The 24,730-nt window shown below is 43.5% G+C and overlaps 1 protein-coding gene across 1 annotated transcript; it reads right to left on the bottom strand.

Moving 5' to 3' along the window:
- Positions 1-19,177: 19,177 nt before the first annotated feature.
- LOC147958715 (uncharacterized) lies at positions 19,178-19,675 on the bottom strand. Its single transcript, XM_087532259.1, has 2 exons — positions 19,556-19,675; positions 19,178-19,429 (listed from the first exon to the last, which is right to left on the bottom strand). The coding sequence occupies exons 1-2, from the start codon at positions 19,673-19,675 to the stop codon at positions 19,178-19,180; spliced, it is 372 nt and encodes a 123-aa protein (XP_087388385.1).
- Between the last annotated feature and the right edge of the window lie 5,055 nt (positions 19,676-24,730).

Here is a 24,730-nt window from a genome sequence, read left to right as displayed (position 1 = left end):
AGATTATTGTGAAGACAAACACCATTTTCACATCTTCCTGTCCAACTTACGTGTAAGTGCTATTATTCATGGTTATTATTTTCCTGTTTTCTACTGATTGAACACATGAATGATTTACATTACATTGTTGTAACTAGGCGAGGGTCAATCTGGATAGTCATGACGAGCAAAGCTTGCTTGTGCTTTTCAAGGAAGCATTGCAGCAGTATCGGTGTTACCTGAGGAAATCACACTTTGATGGCAAGTCTATAAACGAATTTCCGGTGAAGTCTCCTGTGCTAAATTTAGAAGACATTGAATGGAAAAACCTTTTTATGCACTGGTCTCATTCCCAGGATGAGGTATTGTCTATGAAATCACATGACAATTTGAACTTCTACTTTTCCGCATGTGCCTTACGGATCTTTTTTGTAGGAAATCTGCTCGAAGAAGAATTCCGGTTTGACAAGAACGACAGGATATCGCAAATATGCTGCCCGCTGCTTTGCTCTTGTTAGTACCTGTTGTCCTGTATCACTGTACTTGCATACATACCTGGTTCATTATGTGACAGCAGTATGCATGATAGCTTTCTTATCAATTGTTCGCTCCAAATTATCCAATCTGTATGAATGTTTACATTAGTGTAGAATATATCCAATGCCAATGTTTTTTAGCTCTACATTGTTCTTGTAAGTACATGTTGTCCTTTATCAGTGTACTTATAATGACAGGTAGTTGTTCATGTACCATCACTCTGCAGCTTATTTTCCTTCGCCCTCCATTTTCTACACATCAGATCTATATTTACTCTTACCATAAGGTTGGTACTGAAGAATTTTAGCTGTGCATTGCTCTTGGCTGTACCTTTTGCCTGTATCGCTGCACTTACATTTATAGCTACTTGGTTATGTAGCATCACTCTTCATCTTATCTGAAATATTCTCCACTTTTTGGTATATTATCACATCTATATTTACTCTTAACAAAATGTAGAATAAAGGCAATGCTTTTGAAGAAGATTCTGTGGTAAACTTCTTGAATTGCCCCCCCCCCATCAGCATGGACAAGGCCTTTATAGAGCCTCTCTTCACCAATAATGTAAGTTTGTCCATCTCAAGCCTTCAAACTTTGTTGTATATATTTGGTTAGGCATGACTGCAACAGCTGTTTATTTTTGGTGTTTGCATCAAATTGCTTGTTTAAAGTTTATTATGTAGTTCATAAACAAAAGTTTGTCCTTTCTCAATTTAAGTTTTCAGTTGTACAACCAACTTCCTTCTTCATACCATGTAAATTAAACTATACTGAGCAAGTGATCTTCTTTTGCACTGCATATATGCTTCTATTCTTCATCCGTAATCCAGTGGTGTGGTGAACCTACCCACTACAGCACAATGTCATATTCTGGAATGTCTTAACTATGAACAATGTCATGTCATTCTACTATTATTTAAACCATCTCTTTATTTGCCAATCTGAAATGGTATAAATTGACAACACACTAACCATTGATACTTATGAGTTCTTGATCTGTAATCCAGTGGTGTCGTGAAGCTGCCAACTCCTTCACAATGTCATTTCCTGCCATGTCTTGACCTAAACAATACCATATTGTGTTAATGCAAATTTAAGCTGTGTCACTTTATTCGTGAGTAAGAAATGTGATGAATTGTCAGCACTGATACTTTTATGTGCAAAACCTGTCATCTATTTGCTTGTTTATCTTTCAGAGTGAGGAAGATATAAGTGTTGAACAAGCGCAGTATCATCATCTTGCTCAGCTGCTTGCGCTGCAGCTCCTCAGCAGGGCTAACCTTTCTTGAACTCTATTGAAGTGCTATCGGTTTTGGATATTATTTTGTCGGTGTGTTTATTTGCACTGGTGGCGATCTTTGATGCCTAGTGTATGTAATCTACTGTCTGCTTGTGCTTTATTATCATAATGGCGAACTTTGATGCCCAGTGGATGTAATATGCCGTAATTTATTTATTGTATAGTATAGGTTTTTTCTTATTCACAATGTTGCAGTTATTTTACTGTATATATATCCTGTCTTCACAGTAAACTGGCCAAACCGTAAAATTACGGTACATAATCGGGCCATCATGCAATCACGATCTAGGTTGGGCCTGAAACGTGCCGATCAGCTCACGGGCCGGCAGCAGCCCGAAATGAACCCCAGCCCATGATTGTGCAAATCAAATCACGGGCTTTTAACAGGCCGAAAAATTGTCTCGGTCCTTGTTTGGCCCAATCAGATATCGGCTGCGAGCAGGCCAGATGCAAACCGGGTAGTAGTTAGGCCCAACTATATGACGGGCTTTTAACAGGCTGAAATTAATATAGGGCCGAAATGTTAAACGGACCCTTAACAGGCCAAAACTAATATCAGGCCGAATTACTAAGTGGGCCTTTAGCAAGTGGGCCCAAAAGCATAGTGTCCAGTTTACGAGCCGAATCTGATATGGGCCATAATTAGGCCGAAAACCTCTTAAAGGGCCGGACCTGATCTGGGCCGTAATTTGGCCCAGAACGTGGTAGGCTTTTAACAGGCCGGATCTCATATGGGACACTATTAGGCCCGAAGCATGGCAAGCCATTAATAGACCGGATCAAATATGGGCCGGCATTTGGCCTAAAACATGGCAGCCAGTTAATGGGTCGGCCTACTAGGGTCCTCAAAATCTTGTGGGCCTACAGCTGGGCCGGCCCATTAATGTCGGCGAAATCTCGTGGGCCTTTAGCTGGGCCGGCCCATTATGATTCGCAAGAATTTTGTGGGCCTTTACCTGGGCCGGCCAATTATGGCACATGAAAATCTTGTGGGCCTTTACCTGGGCCGGCTGAAAGCACAAGTGCTCCCTAGGTGGTTTTGATAATTGATGACAACATATCTCTTGTTGGACTAACATTTCTATCTAGCATGTTTCAGATAAGTTCAACAATGGAGTGGCATGGACTAAAGGTTGTGGGAACTCCTTCAAGATGCTAAGGACAAAGGATTGGCTAAAGCTTCAAGCTCAAGACTCTTCATTTTACATTTTAGTGATCCAAGATCACATTGAGTCCATAGGAAAAGCTAATACTATCAAGGAGGGATGAGGTGTTGCTTAATGAGTCTCTTGCTTCATGTGCTTAGTGATATGCTCCAAATCCCTCAACTACTTTCCCATATCCACATATGACCTAAACCCTAAGCCAAACTCGGTCATACCGATTCTTTCTATCCGGCGCCACCGACTTTAACTTGTCATAAGCCACTGCCAAACCCTAGCAATTCGGTTCTACTGATAGGGATCTCGGTCTCACCGAGATGGGATTGCAAACTCTCTGTTTCCCTTTCGTAACTTTTCGGTCTCACCGAAAAAGCGAATCGGTCCCACCGAGATTGCAATGTAAATTTAGTGTTTCCTTTTTGTAACTTTTCGGTCTCACCGAAAGAGCAAATCGGTCCCACCGAATTTGCCTGACCAACTCTCTGGTTAGCTAATTACCAAATTCGGTCTCACCGAGTTTGTGTAATCGGTCTCACCGAGATTACGTTATGCCCAAACCCTAACCATATCGGTCGTACCGAGTTGCATGTCAGTCCCACCGAAAATCTCTAACGGTCACTAGGTTTACCTTTTGGTCCGACCGAGTTTGTTGATTCGGTCCCACCGAGATTGGAAAACTGTGTGTAACGGTTGGATTTTGTGTGGAGGCTATATATACCCCTCCACCTCCTCTTCATTCATGGAGAGAGCCATCAGACTAAGCCTACACTTCCAGCATCCTATTTCTAAGAGAGAACTACCTACTCATGTGTTGAGGCCAAGATATTCCATTCCTACCATATGAATCTTGATCTCTAGCCTTCCCCAAGTTGCTTTCCACTCAAATCTTCTTTCCACCAGATCCAAATCCTATGAGAGAGAGTTGAGTGTTGGGGAGACTATCATTTGAAGCACAAGAGCAAGGAGTTCATTACCTACACACCATTTGTTACTTCTTGGAGAGTGGTGTCTCCTAGATTGGCTAGGTGTCACTTGGGAGCCTCCGACAAGATTGTGGAGTTGAACCAAGGAGTTTGTAAGGGCAAGGAGATCGCCTACTTCGTGAAAATCTACCGCTAGTGAGGCAAGTCCTTCGTGGGCGATGGCCATGGTGGGATAGACAAGGTTGCTTCTTCGTGGACCCTTTGTGGGTGGTTGCTTCTTCGTGGACCCTTCGTGGGTGGAGCCCTCCGTGGACTCGCGCAACCGTTCCCCTTCGTGGGTTGAAGTCTCCATCAACATGGATGTAGGATAGCACCACCTATCCGAACCACGGGAAAAACATCCGTGTCTCCAATTGCGTTTGAATTCTCCAAACCCTTCCCCTTACATTCTTGCAAGTTGCATGCTTTACCTTCCGCTGCTCATATACTCTTTGCATGCTTGCTTGATATGTATTGTGTATGTTGAAATTGTGCCTAAACTCCACTTAAACCAAAAAAGCTTAAAAATTGCAACTTTAGCATTAAGTGTCTAATCACTCCCCCTCTAGACACATCTACTTCTAGATCCTACAAGTGGTATCAGAGCTTTGGTCTCCATTGCCTTGGTTTAATCACCATTGGAGGAAGATGGATGTGTCTACATTAGGGAGTCTTAGACATAGAGTGCCTATTCTTGATGGAGAGTATTTTCATGAGTGGAAAAATGAGATGCTTGTAATCTTCAATCAATATCATTTGAACAAGTATATTGCTAGTCCTTGTGCACCTCATATTGATCCTTTGCATCCTACCCTAGATGAAGATATTGACATGATTCGCAATCTTAGAACTATTGAGCTCATCATTAGAGGATTGCCCAAAAATTTGATTGCTAGTCTGTCTAATCTTAATTGTTCCTATACTATATGGAAATTTCTTGAGGAACGATTTCCCGATCATTCCTTGAAAACTTTGGATGAAATTCTCCATAAATCTATTGCCTTGAGTAAGATGAACTCTAGTGATCCTAGTTTTGGTAATTGTCTATTTGAACTTACCAATCTTAAGCATGCTAAAGGAGATGTTGGAATCATTAGTGATATCATATTCGAAGCTATAAGAATTCATAAAAGTGACCACTTTGATGATCATTTATCTAATGAATTACCCTCTCTAGGAAATGATGAGTCACAAGATCATGATGAACATGGATACTATGATGATGATGATGATGATGATGATAGTGACTTCGATCTTGATGATGCAATGAGACATTTTGGTCTTATGGCAAATCTTCGGGGATATGAATCAGGAGGAAAGGAATGGGTTCTTGATAGTGGATGTACTGATCATATGACCGGAGATGAAGAGATGTTTCGTGAGCTTGCTAAAAATGACGGCCCTCGAAAATATGTCACCTTTGGTGATAATTCAAAGGGTAAAGTGGTTGGCCTTGGTAAGGTGGCCATCTCACATGATAGTTCCATTCAAAATGTCATGCTCGTTGAATCTCTCGGCTACAACTTACTTTCAGTATCTAGACTTGCTGATTTCGGTTTGAATGTCCTATTTACTGAGGTAGATTGCCAAGTATTTCGTCGAGACAATCATAAAATGGTATTTACGGGTATGTGTAGAGGTGATCTTTACATTGTCGATTTCTCTAAAAAGGCACAACCTAAAACTTGCTTTGTTGCTAAATCCTCAAAAGGTTGGTTGTGGCATAGACGACTAGGTCACGTTGGCATGAGAAACCTTGACAAGCTTATTAAAGGAAATCATATCCTTGGAGTTAACGATGTCATATTTGATAAGGATAGACTTTGCAGTGCTTGTCAAGCAGGTAAACAGGTTGGAGGAAGGCATCCCGTGAAGAACATCATGACCACAAGAAGGCCACTCGAGCTACTTCATATGGATCTTTTTGGTCCCAACGCCTACAAGAGTCTCGGTGGAAATTCTTTTGGTCTAGTTATAGTTGATGATTTTTCAAGATTTACGTGGGTGTTCTTTCTTAATGACAAGTCGCAGGTCCAGAAGATCTTCAGAAACTTCTCTAGGAAGGCCCAAAATCAGTTTGACCTGAAGATCAAGAAGGTTCGGAGTGACAACGGAACGGAGTTCAAGAACGCAAATGTGGACACCTTCCTTGACGAAGAAGGGATTTCACACGAGTTCTCGGCTACGTACACACCTCAACAAAATGGAGTTGTTGAGAGGAAGAACCGGACGCTCATCGAAATGGCAAGAACGATTCTTGATGAATACAAGACGCCGAAGCACTTTTGGGCAGAAGCGGTTGAGACAGCTTGTCACGCAACAAATCGCTTGTATCTTCACAAGCTACTCGGCAAGACGGCATACGAGCTCCTCACCGGTAACAAACCCCAAGTTGGATACTTTTGAGTATTCGGCTCAAAGTGCTACATTCTTGACAAGCATCGTCGTTCAAAGTTTGCTCCTAAATCTCATGAAGGGTTTCTACTTGGTTATGGCTCAAACTCTCACACTTACCGTGTCTACAACAATTTCACCTGGAAGGTTGAAGAGACGGTAGATGTGAAGTTTGATGAATCTAATGGATCGCAAGTAGAGCAATTGCCAATTGATGTAGGAGACAAAGACCCTTCAGAAGCAATCCAAGACTTGTCCATTGGCAAAGTTCGTCCAACGGAGGTGAAGGAGAGTACTTCATCCGTCCAAGTGGAAGCTTCTACTTCACGACAAGGTGAACCAAGAATCGACACAGAAGCATCCACAAGTGGGACACACCAAGATGAAGAAAACGAGGAAATACATCAAGACGAACATCAACAACCTCCTTCTCCACCACGACAAGAGAATGACAACGTCAACAATGAAGAAGGCCAAGAAGAAGAACAAGATGAAGAAGATGTTCAACGAAGACCCAAGCAAAAGCTCTCACGAGTTCGAGCAAGAATTGCCAATGATCATCACGTCGAGCAAATCCTCAATGATATACAAACTGGGAGAATCACTCGCTCAAAAACTCGTTTAGCTAACTTTTGTGAAAACTATTCATTCATCTCTAGCATTGAACCTATGAAGGTTGAAGAAGCATTGGAAGATCCGGATTGGATAAACGCTATGCATGAAGAGCTACACAATTTTGAGAGAAACCAAGTTTGGACATTGGTTGAGAAGCCCGACAACAACCACAACATCATTGGTACCAAATGGGTGTTTCGCAACAAGCAAGATGAAGATGGACAAGTGGTTCACAACAAAGCACGTCTCGTTGCCCAAGGGTACACACAAGTCGAAGGTATGGACTATGGTGAGACATATGCTCCTGTTGCTAGACTTGAGTCCATTCGCATCTTACTTGCCTATGCTAATCACCATAATATCACCTTGTACCAAATGGACATTAAAAGTGCTTTTCTAAATGGTGAAATAGAGGAGGAAGTTTATGTCAAACAACCTCCCGGCTTTATCAATCCTAAGAAACCAAATCATGTTTACAAACTTCACAAAGCTCTTTATGGTCTTAAACAAGCTCCTAGAGATGGTATAAATGCTTGACCAAGTTCCTTACTACAAGTGCTTTTGAAATTGGTAAAATTGATTCTACTCTTTTTACTAAAAGGGTTAATGGAGAACTATTTGTATGCCAAATTTATGTCGATGATATCATATTCGGTTCAACTAACCCTCTCTTTAGTGAAAAGTTTGGAAAGCTAATGTCAGAGAAGTTTGAGATGTCTATGATGAGTGAACTCAAATTCTTTCTCGGTTTGCAAATCAAGCAAACTAAGGAAGGTACATTTGTCTCTCAAACAAAGTACACCAAGGACTTATTCAAGAAGTTCAATATGCAAGAATGCAAAGGTATGTCTACACCCATGCCTACTAGTGGACATAATGATTTAACCAAAGATGGTGAACCGGTTGATCAAAAGGTTTATCGCTCTATGATTGGTTCATTGTTATACCTATGTGCTTCACGTCCCGATATTATGCTAAGTGTGTGCATGTGTGCACGATATCAAGCTGCTCCTAAAGAATGTCATCTTAAGGCTGTGAAAAGGATAGTGAGATATTTAATCCATACACCAAATTTTGGCATTTGGTATCCTAAGAGGTCTTCCTTTGATCTTGTTGGCTATTCCGACTCGGATTATGCCGGAGACAAGGTTGATAGAAAGTCCACTTCGGGTACTTGTCAATTTCTTGGTAGATCTCTTGTGTCTTGGTCTTCCAAGAAACAAAACTCGGTATCCTTATCCACCGCCGAAGCGGAATACATTGCCGCTGGTTCATGTTGTGCTCAATTACTTTGGATGACCCAAACTCTTATAGATTATGGGATTTATGTGAAACATGTTCCACTACTTTGTGACAATGAAAGTGCTATCAAAATTGGTCATAATCCTGTGCAACATTCTCGAACTAAGCATATTGAAGTTCGTCATCATTTCATTCGAGATCATGTTGCTAAGGGTGACATTAACCTTAAGCACATTCGCACCGATAAGCAATTAGTGGATATATTTACTAAACCACTTGATGAGAAAGTGTTTTGCAGGTTGAGAGGAGAATTGAACATCATTGATGCTTCGAACTTGGAGTAGAAACTCCATTGGACACATGCAAGACATGAGCTTATGACTAATCCATGATATATCTCTTATGATAACTATCTTATGTCTTGGATATATTTGCACCTTGCATGTTGTCTAACCCATGTAGGTGCTTGGTTGAATCTAATTCCATGAGATTGCGACTCACTCACATCTTGAGCAATCTCTACATCACCAGGACTCTACACAATGGTGGTTGAAGACAAGGAAGCACAAAACCATTCAAACATATCCGTTGACAAATTCTATGTTGAGCTTCATAATTGTCATTTTTGGATACAAAAGTGCTCTTCCTTGCAAAGAACTAACCCATGTAGGTAGATGAACTCAAACTCCAAGTGGTGCTCCCAACTCTTGATGAGCTACATCAACCTTGAGCACCCACACAAGTTCAACTACATGAGCAAGAACCACACCACCACCCAAGGTATGTTATTCCATCTTAGAGAAGCTTTACTCCAAGACATGAGTCAAAGCAACTCAACAAGATGTGAATACATCAAGATGCTTAAACGAAAAATGGTAACCCCATTTTGAGCTTAAATGATGAGTATGACCTATGATCAAGTGTTCTCACTTGACACCTAAGTCAATATACTCTAACATAGGTGACTATGTCACCGCCCAACTCTAGATGAAGTTCTCTTGTGTTCTTTTCTGTGTTATTGCATTTGTCTCATGCATGTTTAGTTTCTTTCTCTTTTTCAAAAAAAAAACTTCATCTAGATCTTTCAGTTTCTTCTCTTTTCTCTTTGTTTTTGTTCTGCATTTTCTGCATTCAATTCTTTGCACATCCTTCAGGTAATTCATTGCAAATCTTTGTGAGATCCTACATGTCTAGTGAGCTGAGGTGGCAAGTGTTTTTCTCTGTGTGAACTCGGTTTCACCGACTTGTAATTTTCGGTCCAACCGAATCTTTTCGGTGCCACCGAAACATACCACTCGGTGCCACCGACTTCGCAACAGGAAAAACAGTTTGCCCCTTGTTCTATATTTCTTCTGATCCAGCTCTACTCAATGAATCTTGTCCTCTACAAGCATCACAGTTTTATCCATTGCTTTGTGCTGAGTCTCAAGGACCAAACCTATACGACGGATTCCAGAAAGCCCTTCTTGGAAATTGATGTCAAAGGGGGAGAGAGAGATCACATCAAAGCTTGTAGGAGAGAGAGATCACATCAAGGGAGAGAAAAAGTCTCAAGGACCAAACCTACAAGAGAAAGTATTAACGGGAGAAAGAGATTTCCAGGGGGAGAGAAAATACTCAAGGATCCCAGATGCTTGATGTTCAAGAGGAGAGATGTCACATGTCTTTTTAGGGGGAAAGACATGTTCGTATGTATTTTTCAGCTCTGATTTTCTGTTTCCTATCTTCTCCCAATATCCCATGTAAGATTCAGGGGGAGCAAGACACCTAAGGAAAAGAAATCAGTCAAATTCATTGCATATCTTTACTCTTGGGGACATGTTAAATCCAATGTGGTACCTTGTACTCACTCTCTACATGTCATCCCAGTCTTGGTATTCTTGTGGTTTCTTTTGTTTGCTCTGGCTAGTGGATGTACCTGTGTTATCTAACTTTGTTTGTGCAGGTTTATTCCATCCTAAGCCAACTCAAAGACTACAAGGTAAGTGTATACATCAAAATCATGAGTATGAGAAATTCTTGCTTATGTACATACTGTTTGCAAGAAGGACTCATGAGCATGAAGGTATTTTCCTTGATAATCTTTTGCTCTGATGCATATGGCCAAGATACATGTAACACATTGCCTACTCTGTCATGGTTATGCTCTCACATGCCTCTATATTTCATATTTACATGAGTGCATACATGTAGGGGGAGCCTATGCTTGTTACATGTCCTTCCAAAGCTTTACTTGCTGTTCTTTATATCTTTATCTAAAGCTTTGATGTATGTTGCCATCAATTACCAAAAGGGGGGAGATTGAAAGCACAAGTGCTCCCTAGGTGGTTTTGATAATTGATGACAACATATCTCTTGTTGGACTAACATTTCTATCTAGCATGTTTCAGATAAGTTCAACAATGGAGTGGCATGGACTAAAGGTTGTGGGAACTCCTTCAAGATGCTAAGGACAAAGGATTGGCTAAAGCTTCAAGCTCAAGACTCTTCATTTTACATTTTAGTGATCCAAGATCACATTGAGTCCATAGGAAAAGCCAATACTATCAAGGAGGGATGAGGTGTTGCTTAATGAGCCTCTTGCTTCATGTGCTTAGTGATATGCTCCAAAACCCTCAAATACTTTCCCATATCCACATATGACCTAAACCCTAAGCCAAACTCGGTCATACCGATTCTTTCTATTCGGCGCCACCGAGTTTCACTTGTCATAAGCCACTGCCAAACCCTAGCAAGTCGGTTCTACCGATAGGGATCTCGGTCTCACCGAGATGGGATTGCAAACTCTCTGTTTCCCTTTCGTAACTTTTCGGTCTCACCTAAAAAGCGAATCGGTCCCACCAAGATTGCAATGTAAATTCAGTGTTTCCTTTTTGTAACTTTTCGGTCTCACCGAAAGAGCAAATCGGTCCCATCGAGTTTGCCTGACCAACTCTCTGGTTAGCTAATTACCAAATTCGGTCTCACCGAGTTTGTGTAATCGATCTCACCGAGATTACGTTATGCCCAAACCCTAACCATATCGGTCCTACCGAGTTGCATGTCAGTCCCACCGAAAATCTCTAACGGTCACTAGGTTTACCTTTTCGGTCCGACCGAGTTTGTTGATTCGGTCCCACCGAGATTGGAAAACTGTGTGTGGCGGTTGGATTTTGTGTGGAGGCTATATATACCCCTCCACCTCCTCTTCATTCGTGGAGAGAGCCATCAGACTAAGCCTATACTTCCAGCATCCTATTACTGAGAGAGAACTACCTACTCATGTGTTGAGGCCAAGATATTCCATTCCTACCATATGAATCTTGATCTCTAGCCTTCCCCAAGTTGCTTTCCACTCAAATCTTCTTTCCACCAGATCCAAATCCTATGAGAGAGAGTTGAGTGTTGGGGAGACTATCATTTGAAGCACAAGAGCAAGGAGTTCATTACCTACACACCATTTGTTACTTCTTGGAGAGTGGTGTCTCCTAGATTGGCTAGGTTTCACTTGGGAGCCTCCGACAAGATTGTGGAGTTGAACCAAGGAGTTTGTAAGGGCAAGGAGATCACCTACTTCGTGAAGATCTAGCGCTAGTGAGGCAAGTCCTTCGTGGGCGATGGCCATGGTGGGATAGACAAGGTTGCTTCTTCGTGGACCCTTTGTGGGTGGTTGCTTCTTCGTGGACCCTTCGTGGGTGGAGCCCTCTGTGGACTCGCGCAACCATTACCCTTCGTGGGTTGAAGTCTCCATCAACATGGATGTAGGATAGCACCACCTATCTGAACCACGGGAAAAACATCCGTGTCTCCAATTGCGTTTGAATTCTCCAAACCCTTCCCCTTACATTCTTGCAAGTTGCATGCTTTACATTCCGTTGCTCATATACTCTTTGCATGCTTGCTTGATATGTATTGTGTATGTTGAAATTGTGCCTAAACTCCACTTAAACCAAAAAAGCTTAAAAATTGCAACTTTAGCATTAAGTGTCTAATCACCCCCCCTCTAGACACATCTACTTCTAGATCCTACACCGGCCCATTATGGCCCGCGAAATCTTGTGGGCCTTTAGCTGGGCCAGCCCATTATGGTCCGCAAAATCTCGTGGGTCTTTAGCTGGGCCAGCCCATTATGGTCCGCAAAATCTTGTGGGCCTTTAGTTGGGCCGGCCCATTTAAACTTGTTGGGTCGTGCCATGTGTTGACGTATCATAGGCGCCTTCTGTTCAGTGAGTGGATGACATCTGTCCCGACGATGAGCCGACACGTGTTTCCTCTAGCCAATGATGATTTTACACGTGGAAAATCCCCATTGGTCGGGGCTGTTAACGGGTTATCGGATCCAAAACCCGACCCGATAGCTTAAGGGAGTTCCGTTACGGTGGATGCCACGTGTCGGTCACCCTTGACGAAAGCACTTCTGTGACGCGCGATTTATCGTCATGGAAGTGTACACTTCCGTGATGATAATTTTGGTAATGTCATGGAACACTTCTATGACAGCACAGGTGTGACTATCTTGATTCTGTCATAAATTTGTCATGGATGTACATGCATGACAAAAAGAGTGACCTACTGTGACAAACACGTATCATAGTTCCTTGTGCCATGCTTGATTAGCTAGGATCTTATAATGGTTTACCTTGCGTGCCAACATGCTATTAAAATGGTTGTGATGTGGTATGATAGGGTGGTATCCTCCTCTGAATGATTTAAGTGACTTGACTTGGCGCATGTTCACGCATGTAGTTGAAACAAAATCAACATAGGCTTCACGATATTTATGTTCATGGTGGATTATATCCTACTCATGCTTGAATTCAGTGTTGATTAATTTTAATGCATGTTCATGACTGTTGTCACACTCTAGCTGGTCGCTTCCCAGTCTTTTGCTAGCCTTTACATGTACTAGGCGGGAATACTGCTCGTGCATCCAATCCCATAAACCCCAAAGGTATTCCATATGAGTCCACCATACCTACCTATATACGGTATCTACCTGCCGTTCCAAGTAAATTTGTATGTGCCAAACTCTAAACCTTCAAATAAATATCATGTTTTGTATGCTCGAATAGCTCATGTATCAACTAGGGCTGTCCGTATCTTCCATGTTAGGCAGGTTATTCTCAAGAGGAGTGGACTCCGCTCCTCACTCACGAGAAAGTGGCTGGTCATCGGGATGCCCAGTCCCATGCTTTATGCAAATCAAATCAAAATAATTGCAAATAAAACTCCCCATGGGACTGTTGTTAGTTGGAGGCACTCGTTGTTTCGAGCAAGCCATGGATTGGTGCTTGTTGGTGGAGGGGGAGTATAAACTTTACCATTCTGTTTGGGAACCGCCTATAATGAGTGTAGCATGGAAGATATCGCCATCTCTTGGTTTTTATGTTGACAATGAAAGTATATCACTCAAAATATTGTTCATCTCTATTTCAAAACCGAGCTCTGGCACCTCTACAAATCCCTGCTTCCCTCTGCGAAGGGACTATCTATTTACTTTTATGCTGAGTCATCATCCTCTTATTAAAAAGCACCAGTTGGAGAGCACCGCTGTCATTTACATTCATTACTGTTAGTTTACATTGAGTATGACTTGACTGGATCTCTTTTACCATGAATTACAATGTCTAGTCAGTCCTCGATCTTTAAAGGTGCACTGCATTTATGTTTTGCGGTCTTAGAAAGGGCTAGCGAGATACCATCTTGTTATATCATATTATGATTGTTTTGAGAAAGTGTTGTCATCCGAGATTTATTATTATTGCTTGCTAGTTGATTATGCCATTGATATGAGTAAACATGAGACCTAAGCATTATTGTGAATGTGGTTAGTCATAATCTTTGCTGAAAACTTGAATGCTGGCTTTACATATTTACAACAACAAGAGCAAATAGAGTTTGTAAAAGTTTTTCTTTATCACTTTCAGTTTATCAACAGAATTGCTTGAGGACAAGCAAAGGTTTAAGCTTGGGGGAGTTGATACATCTCCATCGTATCTACTTTTCCAAACACTATACATCTCCATCATATCTACTTTTCCAAACACTTTTGCCCTTGTTTTGGACTCTAACTTGCATGATTTTAATGGAACTAACCCGGACTGACGCTGTTTTCAGCAGAATTGCTCTGGTGTTATTTATGTGCAGAAACAAAAGTTCTCAGAATGACCTAAAACTTCACGAAACATCTATTCGAAAATATAAAAAATCCTTGCAAAAGATGAAGACCAGGGGGCCCACCACCTGTCCACGAGGGTGGGGGCGCGCCTGCCCCCCTAGGGCACACCCCCCTACCTCGTGGGCCCCCTGGAGCTCCTCCAACCTCAACCCAAACTCTATATATTTGCTTTCGGGGAGAAAAAAATCAGAGAGAAGAATTCATCGCGTATTACAACACGGAGCCGCCGCCAAGCCCTAAAACCTCTCGGGAGGGCTAATCTGGAGTCTGTTCGGGGCTCCGGAGAGGGGAATCCATCGCCATCGTCATCATCAACCATCCTCCATCACCAATTTCATGATGCTCACTGCCGGGCGTGAGTAATTCCATCGTAGGCTTGCTGGACGGTGATGGGTTGGATGAGATTCATCATGTAATCGAGTTAGTTTTGTTAGGGTTTGATCCCTAGTATCCACTATGTTCTGATATTGATGTTGCTATGACTTTGTTATGCTTAATGGTTGTCACTAGGGCCCGAGTGCCATGATTTCAGATCTGAACCTATTATGTTTTCATCAATATATGAGAGTTCTTGATCCTATCTTGCAAGTCTATAGTCACCTATTATGTGTTATGATCCGTTAACCCCGAAGTGACAATAATCAGGATACTTACCGGTGATGACCATAGTTTGAGGAGTTCATGTATTCACTATGTGCTAATGCTTTGTTCCGGTACTCTATTAAAAGGAGGGCCTAATATTCCTTAGTTTCCGCTAGGACCCCACTACCACGGGAGGGTAGGACAAAAGATGTCATGCAAGTTATTTTCCATAAGCACGTATGACTATATCCGGAATACATGCCTACATTATATCGATGAACTGGAGCTAGTTCTGTGTCACCCTAGGTTGTGGCTGTTACATGGTGAACCACATCCGGCATAATTCTCCATCACTGATATGTTGCCTACGAGCTTTCCACATATTGTTCTTCGCTTATTTACTTTTCCGTTGCTATTGCTATCATCACCACAGAATACCAAAAACATTACTTTTGCTACCGTTACTACTACTATCATATTACTTTGCTACTAAATACTTTGCTGTAGATATTAAGTTTCCAGGTGTGGTTGAATTGACAACTCAGCTACTAATACTTGAGAATATTCTTTGGCTCCCCTTGTGTCGAATCAATAAATTTGCGTTGAATAATCTACCCTCGAAAACTGTTGCGATCCCCTATACTTGTGGATTATCTATTACAGCGGGGAGACGAGGTGTTACACCACTGCATAGAGGGGGAGACAGTTGGTGTTGACGGTAGCAAGATTGTTGATGTAGATCACCGTCCCGATCGTTGCCCCGGTGGCACTCCGGCGCCACCGGAAGCGAGGGGGAGAGAGCCCCCCACCTTCTTCTTCTTCCTTGGCATCCCCCTAGATGGGAGGAGAGTTACCCCTATGGTCCATGGTCTCCATGGCAGTGGAGGGGCGAGAGACCCTCCGAGATTGGATCTCCCTCTCTGTTCTCTTCTGTTTCGCGTCCCCGAGATCTGGCCCTTCACGGTTTCCTAAATTCCCAGAGATCCGTAACTCCAATTGCACTGAAATTTTTACATGGTTTTTTCCATAAACTATCATTCTTGCGCCATAAGAAGGGCCCCAACCGACCTTTGAGGCGGGAACAAGACACCTGGGTGCGCCAGGGGGTGCCTGGCGCGCCCTGGTGGGTTGTGGGCACTGTGGGCCCCCGTTTGCGTTGATTCCACCTCCTAAAAATCACATATATTCCAAAATAATTCTCCGTAAATTCTATGGCGTTTGGACTTTGTTTGATATGGATTTTCTGTGAAAAAAAAACAAGCAACAAACAGGAACTGGCACTGGGCATTGGATAAGCAAGTTAGTCCAAATAAGTCATATAAAAAGTTGACAAAAGTATGTAAAAGTTGAATAATATTGGCATGAAACAATCAAAAATTCTGGATACGACAGAGACGTATCAACATTCCCAAGCTGGACCCGGAGGCGGAGGAGAATTTGGTAGAGGAGATCGCCTCCAGCGACGAGGGTGAGGACGAAGAGGACGAGGACGGCGAGTACATCGCGCCGAACAACGGAGCGAGCAGCCGGCCTCAGCCAGACCAAGCCTCGACCAGCGGGCCGCATGATGCCGCACTGACTGTTGCTGGTGCCGACCAGGTCGAGACCCACCAGTCGGCAGCTCCACCACCCGGCACCTCTGCCTCCCCCGACCCATCGGATCCGCCTACTGCTCCTTTGGCCTAGGCGGCCACTTTATCTTTCCTGTTTTTGTAATCTCTTGAACGAACAAGTTAAATTCACGCAGTTCCACCGACTGGGGGTGTTATTTCAAACTCTATTGAATGCTGGCTAAGAGCCTTTTGATATGTAAATAAGTTTGTTCTCGCACATGCTTGTGCTCTTGCCGAGTTCTAGCTTGGTTTTGCTTTTTTGTTCTTCTTGGCTTTTTCCTTTGCCGCCTCCTTTGGTTGCCGCCCTGCCAGCCGAATAGCCTCTCTGCGGTCTGTGGCTGGGTCAAGGACTTGGCCGTTTAGGATAGACAAGTACTTCGGCCGCCTAGAACATAGCTAGTCAAGCGAGAAGCCGGCCGGCCAGTGATAACCCACAAGTATAGGGGATCAATTGTAGCCTCTTTCGATAAGTAAGAGTGTCGAACCCAACGAGGAGCTAAAGTTAGAACAAATATTCCCTCAAGTTCTATCGACCACCGATACAACTCTACGCACACTTGACGTTCGCTTTACCGGAAACAAGTATGAAACTATAAGTACTTTGCAGGTGTTTTTGGGTAAGCTTGCAAGAAAGTAAAGAGCACGAAAATAAAGACTAGGGGCTGCTAAGATAAAGACACAACTAAATTAGCTTTAGTAAAGAGCTTTTGTCAACAATATTTGTCCCTAGGCAATCGATAACTAGACCGGTAATCATTATTGCAATTTTATTTGAGGGAGAGGCATAAGCTAACATACTTTCTCTACTTCGATCATATGCACTTATGATTGGAACTCTAGCAAGCATCCGCAACTACTAAAGATTCATTAAGGTAAAACCCAACAATAGCATTAAAGCATCAAGTCCCCTTTATCCCATACGCAAACAACCTACTAACTCGGGTCTGTGCTTCTGTCACTCACGGCACCCACCATAAGCAAATCATAAGCATATTGCAAACCCTACAGCGGGAATCCCTCATGCCTGCGCGACACGGAGAGCACCATAGGACAGCACCAATAAAACATACAACTCAAACCAATCACGATCATCAAATAGCCATTAGGACAAAACAGATCTACTCAAACATCATAGGATAGCCATACATCATTGGGAAATAATATATAGCGTTGAGCACCATGTTTAATTAGAGATTACAGCGGGTAAGAGAGAGGTTACACCGCTGCATAGAGGGGGGAAGAGTTGGTGATGATGGTGGTGAAGTTGTTGGTGAAGATGGCGGTGATGATGATGGCCCCCGGTGGCACTCCGGCGCCACCGAAAGTGAGGGGGAGAGAGCCCCCCTCCTTCTTCTTCTTCCTTGACCTCCTCCCTAGATGGGAGAAGGGTTTCCCCTCTAGTCCTTGGCTCCCATGGCGTGGGAGGGGCGAGAGCCCCTCCGAGATTGGATCTATCTCTCTGTTTCTCTCTGGTTCTGCGTTCTCCTCTGGCTCTGTTTCACCGTTTCGTATATATATGGAGATCCGTAACTCCGATTGGCCTGAAACCTTCGCTGTGATTTTTTTCCGAATATTAGATTTCTTGTGGCAAAAGAAGAGCGTCAACCGTCTTACGGTGGGCTCACGAGGGTAGGGGGCGCGCCCCCTGCCTCGTGACCACCTTGGGCACTGGTTCGCATTGATTTTCCTTCCGAATTTTCCATATTTTCCAAAAATAAGCTCTGTCTGTTTTTATCCCGTTTGGACTCCGTTTGATATGGATATTCTGCGAAACCAAAAACATTCAACAGACAGGAACTGGCACTGGGCACTGGATCAATATGTTAGTCCCAAAAATAGTATAAAAAGTTGCCAAAAGTATATGAAAGTTCGATAATATTGGCATGGAACAATCAAAAATTATAGATACGACGGAGACGTATCAGCCAGCTGCTCAGCAGCTGGACGGTGAGGAGAGGAGCCGGCTTGGCCTATGCTGATGTTTTTCCTTAGTCATTTTTCGTGTGGACATCATTTCCTGCCTTTAGCTCTTGTCAGTCGAACAGTCACTCTGTGAGCTGTGGCTTAAGGCAAGAGAGGGCTTAGATGTCGGCACACTACTTGTCTAACTGAGGTGGTAGCAACATAGGACAAGGCGGCGAGCCCCCGGGCCGACTGGTTGGACCCGGTGCCGGGCGAAAGAATGAAATAATACATTCACAGGCATAATCTTATCATATAGATAAAGAGGGTAGCCCCCGAGTGCTCCTCGAGGGACCTGTTGTCTTTTCATAATACAAAAGGTAGCATGGTACATTCTGCATTAACTGTAAAATCTTTGGAGGAGATTTGCGTTCCATGGGTGCTTTGTTCCTTGCTGGAATCGTCCCTCTTGCGTGCCCTGGGCTTCTGCGCGTCGATGAGGTAGTAGGAGTCGTTGCCCAGGGCTGTGCTGATGATGAAAAGCCCTTCCCAAGGGGCCGAGAGCTTGTGGTGGCCGGCTGTTTGCTGGATCAGTCAGAGCACAAGGTCCCCTCTCGGAAGGATCGTGGCTTGACCTTCCGGCTGTGGTAGAGGCACATGCCCTGCTGGTAGATGGCGGACCGGCTGAGTGCCAACAGCCGGCCCTTCTCTAGCAGGTCAACGCCGTCTTCTCACGCCTCCTTCACTTCCGCCTCCGCGTACATGGTGACGCGAGGAGAGTCAAACTCAATGTTAGTTGGGATGACGGCCTCGGCCCCATACACGAGGAAGAAGGGAGTGAAGCCGGTTGCTTTGTTTGGTGTAGTCCAGAGGCTCCAAAGTACGGCTGGCAGCTCTTCGATCCAGTAGCCGGCCGAGCACTCCAGTGGCTCCACTAGTCGGGGCTTGATGCCGGACAGGATCAGGCCGTTTGCTCGCTTGACCTGGCCGTTTCACTGCGGATGGGCAACAGCCACTAAGTCCAGTCGGATGCCCTGCGTCGTGCAGAAACGGGCCAAGACGCCTTTGGAAAAGTGTGTGCCATTGTCGGTGATGATGCTGGGTAGTACACCGTACCGGACGGTGATATCTACAATGAAGGTCACAACAGTCGGACCATTCAGTTTCTTGATTGGCTTCGCTTCAATCCACTTGGTAAATTTGTCCACGGCAACCAGCAGATGGGTCATGCCATCGCGTGTTGTCTTGAATGGGCCCACCATGCATGTCCAGCCCCTACATGGCAAACGGCCAAGTGAGGGGGATGATCTTGAGTGCAGAAGTCGGCATGTCCTGCTTGGAGCTAAAGCGTTGGCATCCTTTGCACGTCTTGACCAAATCTGTGGCTTCATCCAAAGCAGTCGGCCAGAAGAATCCTTGGTGGAAAGCTTTGGCGACAAGGGATCTAGAGGCCGCATGGTGGCCGCACTCGCCTTGGTGAATGCCTCTGAGGATTGCTTTGCCCTTCTCCGGCTCTACCACTACAAGAAAACCCACAATAAACCAACATATATTCTACAACGTTTTAACTGTATGTTGCAAAATTCACAATAGATACGAATAATAAGTATTGTAGCATATGCGTTGTAGATTGCAACCGGCCACAACTAGCCCAACGCACTAACCCAGCCTCTTGTCTAGCCTGGCCCAAGTTGGCTTTCATGATTAATCTAGGTCTTCCTCTGTTGCTCAAAAAAATCTAGGTCTTCCTCTCGATCCTATAGGATCCCACGCCGGCCGCCGCCCCTCGACCTACCTGCATCTGGGAGCGCCGCCCCTCACCAGTCACCACTCCCCTGCGATCCTCCGTCCTAGAAGGCCGCCCCTCAGGCCCTCACCACTCCCCCTGCGATCCTCCATCCCGGCACGCTATCGCTAGTCAACACTCCCCTGCGACCTACTTCCCATCACGTCGTCCCTCTCGTCACCGCTCCCCTTCGACGACCAACTGCATCTACTACCTCCGCACGAGGGCGTGCAGCTACTGGTAGAGTTACCCCTACACCCTCGCAATCGCGCTACCGTGGTGAGCCAGACCGCTTCTCTTGTCCTAATTTTATTTTCCCCATCTTGCTCTGCTTCACTTCAGTCTAGTTGGGAATTGCTACTTACGACATGCCAGTCCCTGATAATGACCAACATGTTGAATTATAGATGGTTGCTGCGGAAGGGATCTTCTAGCTGAAGCATCTTTCTGTGATTGAACTGATTTTAGTTATGGCTTAGGAGCCTGTCACGAGCCCATGTAAGTGAAAGTTGATTATGCAGTTGTTGGTTGCTGTCGTTGATTATGTGATTGACTGATTGTATAATAGGCTTGTTGTCTTAGTCTCATGGTTGATGTTGATGATTCAAAGTTCCACTTTCTGCTTACATGCCAAGATGTAGGCCTGATCAGTCACTCCGTCATACAGTCATATTTCTATTGGAAAAATCATTTTTTAACCTTATTACAGCTGAACTAGGTAGCAGTGTTCACATGTTCCAGTGAGTTGTTGTAGAAGTGAGAACTTTACGCGAAGTTGTTGTAGAAGTGAGAACATCCGCGAGTGCTGTATCACGGCCATCTACTCAGGCCTGACTACCTGACCGCCATAACTTAGATGTTTGTTAGTTCGTTACATAATGGGCGCTCTTTCTTTCTAATCATATCTGCTCAGAGGTCTAATTGGTCGCATCATCGTGCCTCCACACATGGTGTAAGCGCTAATTCTATTAAATTGCATGCATAACTGTAGCCTAATTAACTTGAACGTGTGATGCTTCAGTGTATGTGTTAATTCATACATGTCTGCAGGAGCACGATTAGTTTAATATCGGCATGGTGGCTATTTCTTTATACATATATCGTCCCACTAGTCTGTGTGATGCATGTGCAAAAGCATAAGCTCCCAGTATAAAGATTATGATGGTCCTTATGTTTGGTAGATTTTTTATGTAACCTTCTTAGTATTTTGAGGTACATCTTAACTATAATTGTTTGTGCAATTTGTAAAACTTATGTCACTATGTATCAAAAAACATATGTTGTTCTATTGTATTTGCAGCACATAAATTATCAAGGTTTCTTTTCAGTTTCAAAGAAAACAAATGTTTACTTGAGCTAATTAGCACTGTGTACCAGTGCAGGTATGTGGCATGCAAGCAGAGAAGAGGATGACCTTGACAATTACCAATTCTACCTTATATTTTATCTAACAAGGTCAGTTTCATCATAGCTTGTTTTTCTGAATGTGAAAATATATGTACTGCCATTGAGGAAGGACAAACACAAATAATTATCTGTGGTGGTGATAATTTAATAGGTCATGTAAAGGTTAGCCAAAATAATTTTATTGCTTCGTTAATTAAGTTCTTAGCCACACACGCATGCACGCATGCACATTAGGCCATTATTGTGCTAGAGTTTGCTCATGTCGATTTCATCTCTCTTCTTTCTCTAGCAACTTCGCATCTTATCCCATTATTGTGTTGTAGTTTTCTACCACGTGATAACAGAATTCAACTCCTTGATGTGTCCTTGGGTATATATTTATAGTACGAATTTACAGGGTGCTGACGTATACTTTAGTCAAAAGAAGATATGTACATGGTAAAACATAGTGGATGACTCAGAGAAATCCTATCATGTAAAATATTCGACATATTTGATACGTATCTAGAGTCGAATATCAACAGTAAGATATTTGCTGCAAGTGTCACTAATACAAGCTGAATATTGTGAAATATTGGGCTTGATATACAACATGAACCCCTTAAATTAAGTCATGCTGATCTTATATAATTTTTTACATGTATAAATTTCTCATTGAGTGTGTTTTCACTATCAAATTTTACTCACGATTTGTTTTGGATGTTTTTTGTTTGTTTGATTGTATCCTGACTTTGCAGTGACCAAGCGTTCTAATAACTGTATTCTGCAGCACCTCCTTTCTCCAACCTCATCAGTTGGGGAGACATCTGGCCTCCAAGTATACATAATTTCTCTCATATTTTTTTTTCTTTAAGAGAAATAGCGTAAGGAGAAACCATTACTGATGTCAGATCTGAGCTAACAATTTCAGATCACCATAGTACTTATGCCCAGCTAACAATGTGAAACATAAAAGTGTTAGCCCATGCAAACGTTGACGACTAGTATGCATAGTAGAGTAACCTTACTAGCTTTTTTACAATGTTTGAAAAAAAATTATGCCTGCTATCTTGCAATCACTGGGAGGAGGATCCTTGCATTGTCGAAAAACAATATAATTGTGAATTTATGTTGTATGATGATAGGAACTTATACTGTAAACAAGATATTAACAAGCGAAGCTTTTGCAATACATTCATGGTTACAACTACAATAATATTTGTTATTTTTATGCAGTGTGTAATGGTTTAAGAATCGACCAAATTACCATTGCGATTTCCTAGAGAAAGTACACAGTACTCACCTGGTGTAGATGAATTTCTGGAGTTTGCATATAGAGATATACTAGCAGATACAATGCATTGTGCGTTAACAGTTTATTTTTTTGTCTGTAGATTCAAAGGATAAATGGATGATTATATGGGTGTGTCGCAAGTATACTGCAAAGATGATGATGATGATCATGATGTCCTGTTCATGATGATGATGATGGACGCTTTCAGTTTTGGTTAAGTTTCGAGGATGATGTTCTTGTTGAATGATATTCCTCGGTTAACTTTTAGATTAGTTGTACGGATATTGATGGATGCTTTTAGTTTAAGTTCCGCTGTCAAGAAAATATTTGGATTATGCATCACATTTGGATGATGTTCCTTGTGTAATATCCACTATTGTAATCCAATAGTTTTATCTAGTATATGAGTTCTTCCTCCCATGAGTATGTTCTTTTGTTTTTTCTTCACATGTACATAATTATCACCATTACGTGAAGAGTTAATTTAATTACTGGCAATATATTATTATATATATATAATAATATTATTCACATTATATAAGTATCAACACCTGAAACATTGCAAATTCTTCGTTGCCAAGCAATGTGATCCTGCTTCATGTACATTAAGCACCAACGTATAAAAGTGTTGCGTGGGTCTGCTTTATGTGTTGTATTCTTGCAACGGTCCCTATTACCAACGGTAGTATAAGCGTTGGAATGTGCGCTAGCAACACTGGAGAAGGCTACGCATCCTAAACCGTTGGTAAAGAAACTAACAACGCATATATGCACCTTTAGATACGGAAAGATGTGTTGCTATAGTGGGGGCCTTGTTCTAGTGTATGCAGCGCTGGAAGACGCCAGTCATGCTGCGCCTAACAAGCTCTTTGTTTAGTATTGTGTATGCTACTAGCCGGCGCTGCACCTGCCGGGCCAAGATCTTGTCGGCTGGTAGCTCTCCGCTCACCAGGAAGTTGAGGATGGGCTGTGCCCATGATGGTGCTTCTACCACTGTCATCACAGCCACTAGTACCAGGGCGGTTGGGTTGGGAGGCGGCAGGTTGGAGTCGGCCGCCGCTTGCTGTGTCGTTGAAGTCCCCAGGCCGACTACTAGAGCCCTCGGGCTGGGTTCTGAAGTCCCCGGGCCGGGTGCAACTGTTGTAGTCCCCGAGCCGCCTGCCGAAGTCCCCGAGCCAGCTACTACAGCCCCCGGGCCAGGTTGTGAAGTCCCCGAGCCGGGTGCGACTGCTGCAGTCCTCGAGCCAGATCCAACTGTTCTGGGAGCAGCCTGCATGAAGATGGACTGTGATTCCGGCGAAGGCTTGATAGACGGCTTGCACAGGCACTGGAGGGAGACACCGGCTGGTATGGCCTGCCGGGTGGAGCCAATCCGTGTCAGGGCATCTGCTTGCTCGTTGTGGGACCGTGGCACATGAAGGAACTCGCACCCGTCAAAGTACCCACTAATCTGTTGGACGAGGAAGCAGTAGCTCGCCATGTTCGCATCCTTGGTGTCCCCGTCGCCAGATGACTGTTTGACCACCAAGTCCAAATCGCTGTAACACATCACTCGAAGGATTCCAATCTGTTTGGCTAGTCGGAGCCCGTGGACGAGTGCCTCGTACTCGGCCATGTTGTTGGAGGCGGCAAAGTGAATCTGCAGCGTGTATCTGAGCTTGTCGCCTTTGGGAGAGGTGAGGACGATGTCGGCTCCCAAACCGGTGCGCATCTTCGAGCCATCAAAGTTCATCTGCCAATGGGTGGAATTCGGTGCTGACAGCAGGTACTGGGTCTCGTCCCAGTTGACGAGGAAGTCGGCCGGCGCTTGGGACTTGA

This window comes from Triticum urartu, chromosome 7A, assembly GCF_056163025.1.
Source record: "Triticum urartu cultivar PI428250 chromosome 7A, HENAU_Tu73, whole genome shotgun sequence".
In the NCBI taxonomy this organism is placed as follows: Eukaryota; Viridiplantae; Streptophyta; class Magnoliopsida; order Poales; family Poaceae; genus Triticum; species Triticum urartu.
Note: the sequence above shows the minus strand (reverse complement) of the source record. Positions and strands in the feature narration are given on the sequence as shown.

What these genes read in the sequence shown, in the direction of transcription:
- LOC147958715 (XM_087532259.1), bottom strand. Translation starts at nt 19,675, where the DNA reads ATGACCCATCTGCTGGTTGCCGTGGACAAATTTACCAAGTGGATTGAA. An exon ending in ATATCACCGTCCGGTACGGT is followed by an intron (nt 19,430 to 19,555) that starts GTACTACCCAGC and finishes TGAAACGGCCAG; the next exon opens with GTCAAGCGAGCAAACGGCCT.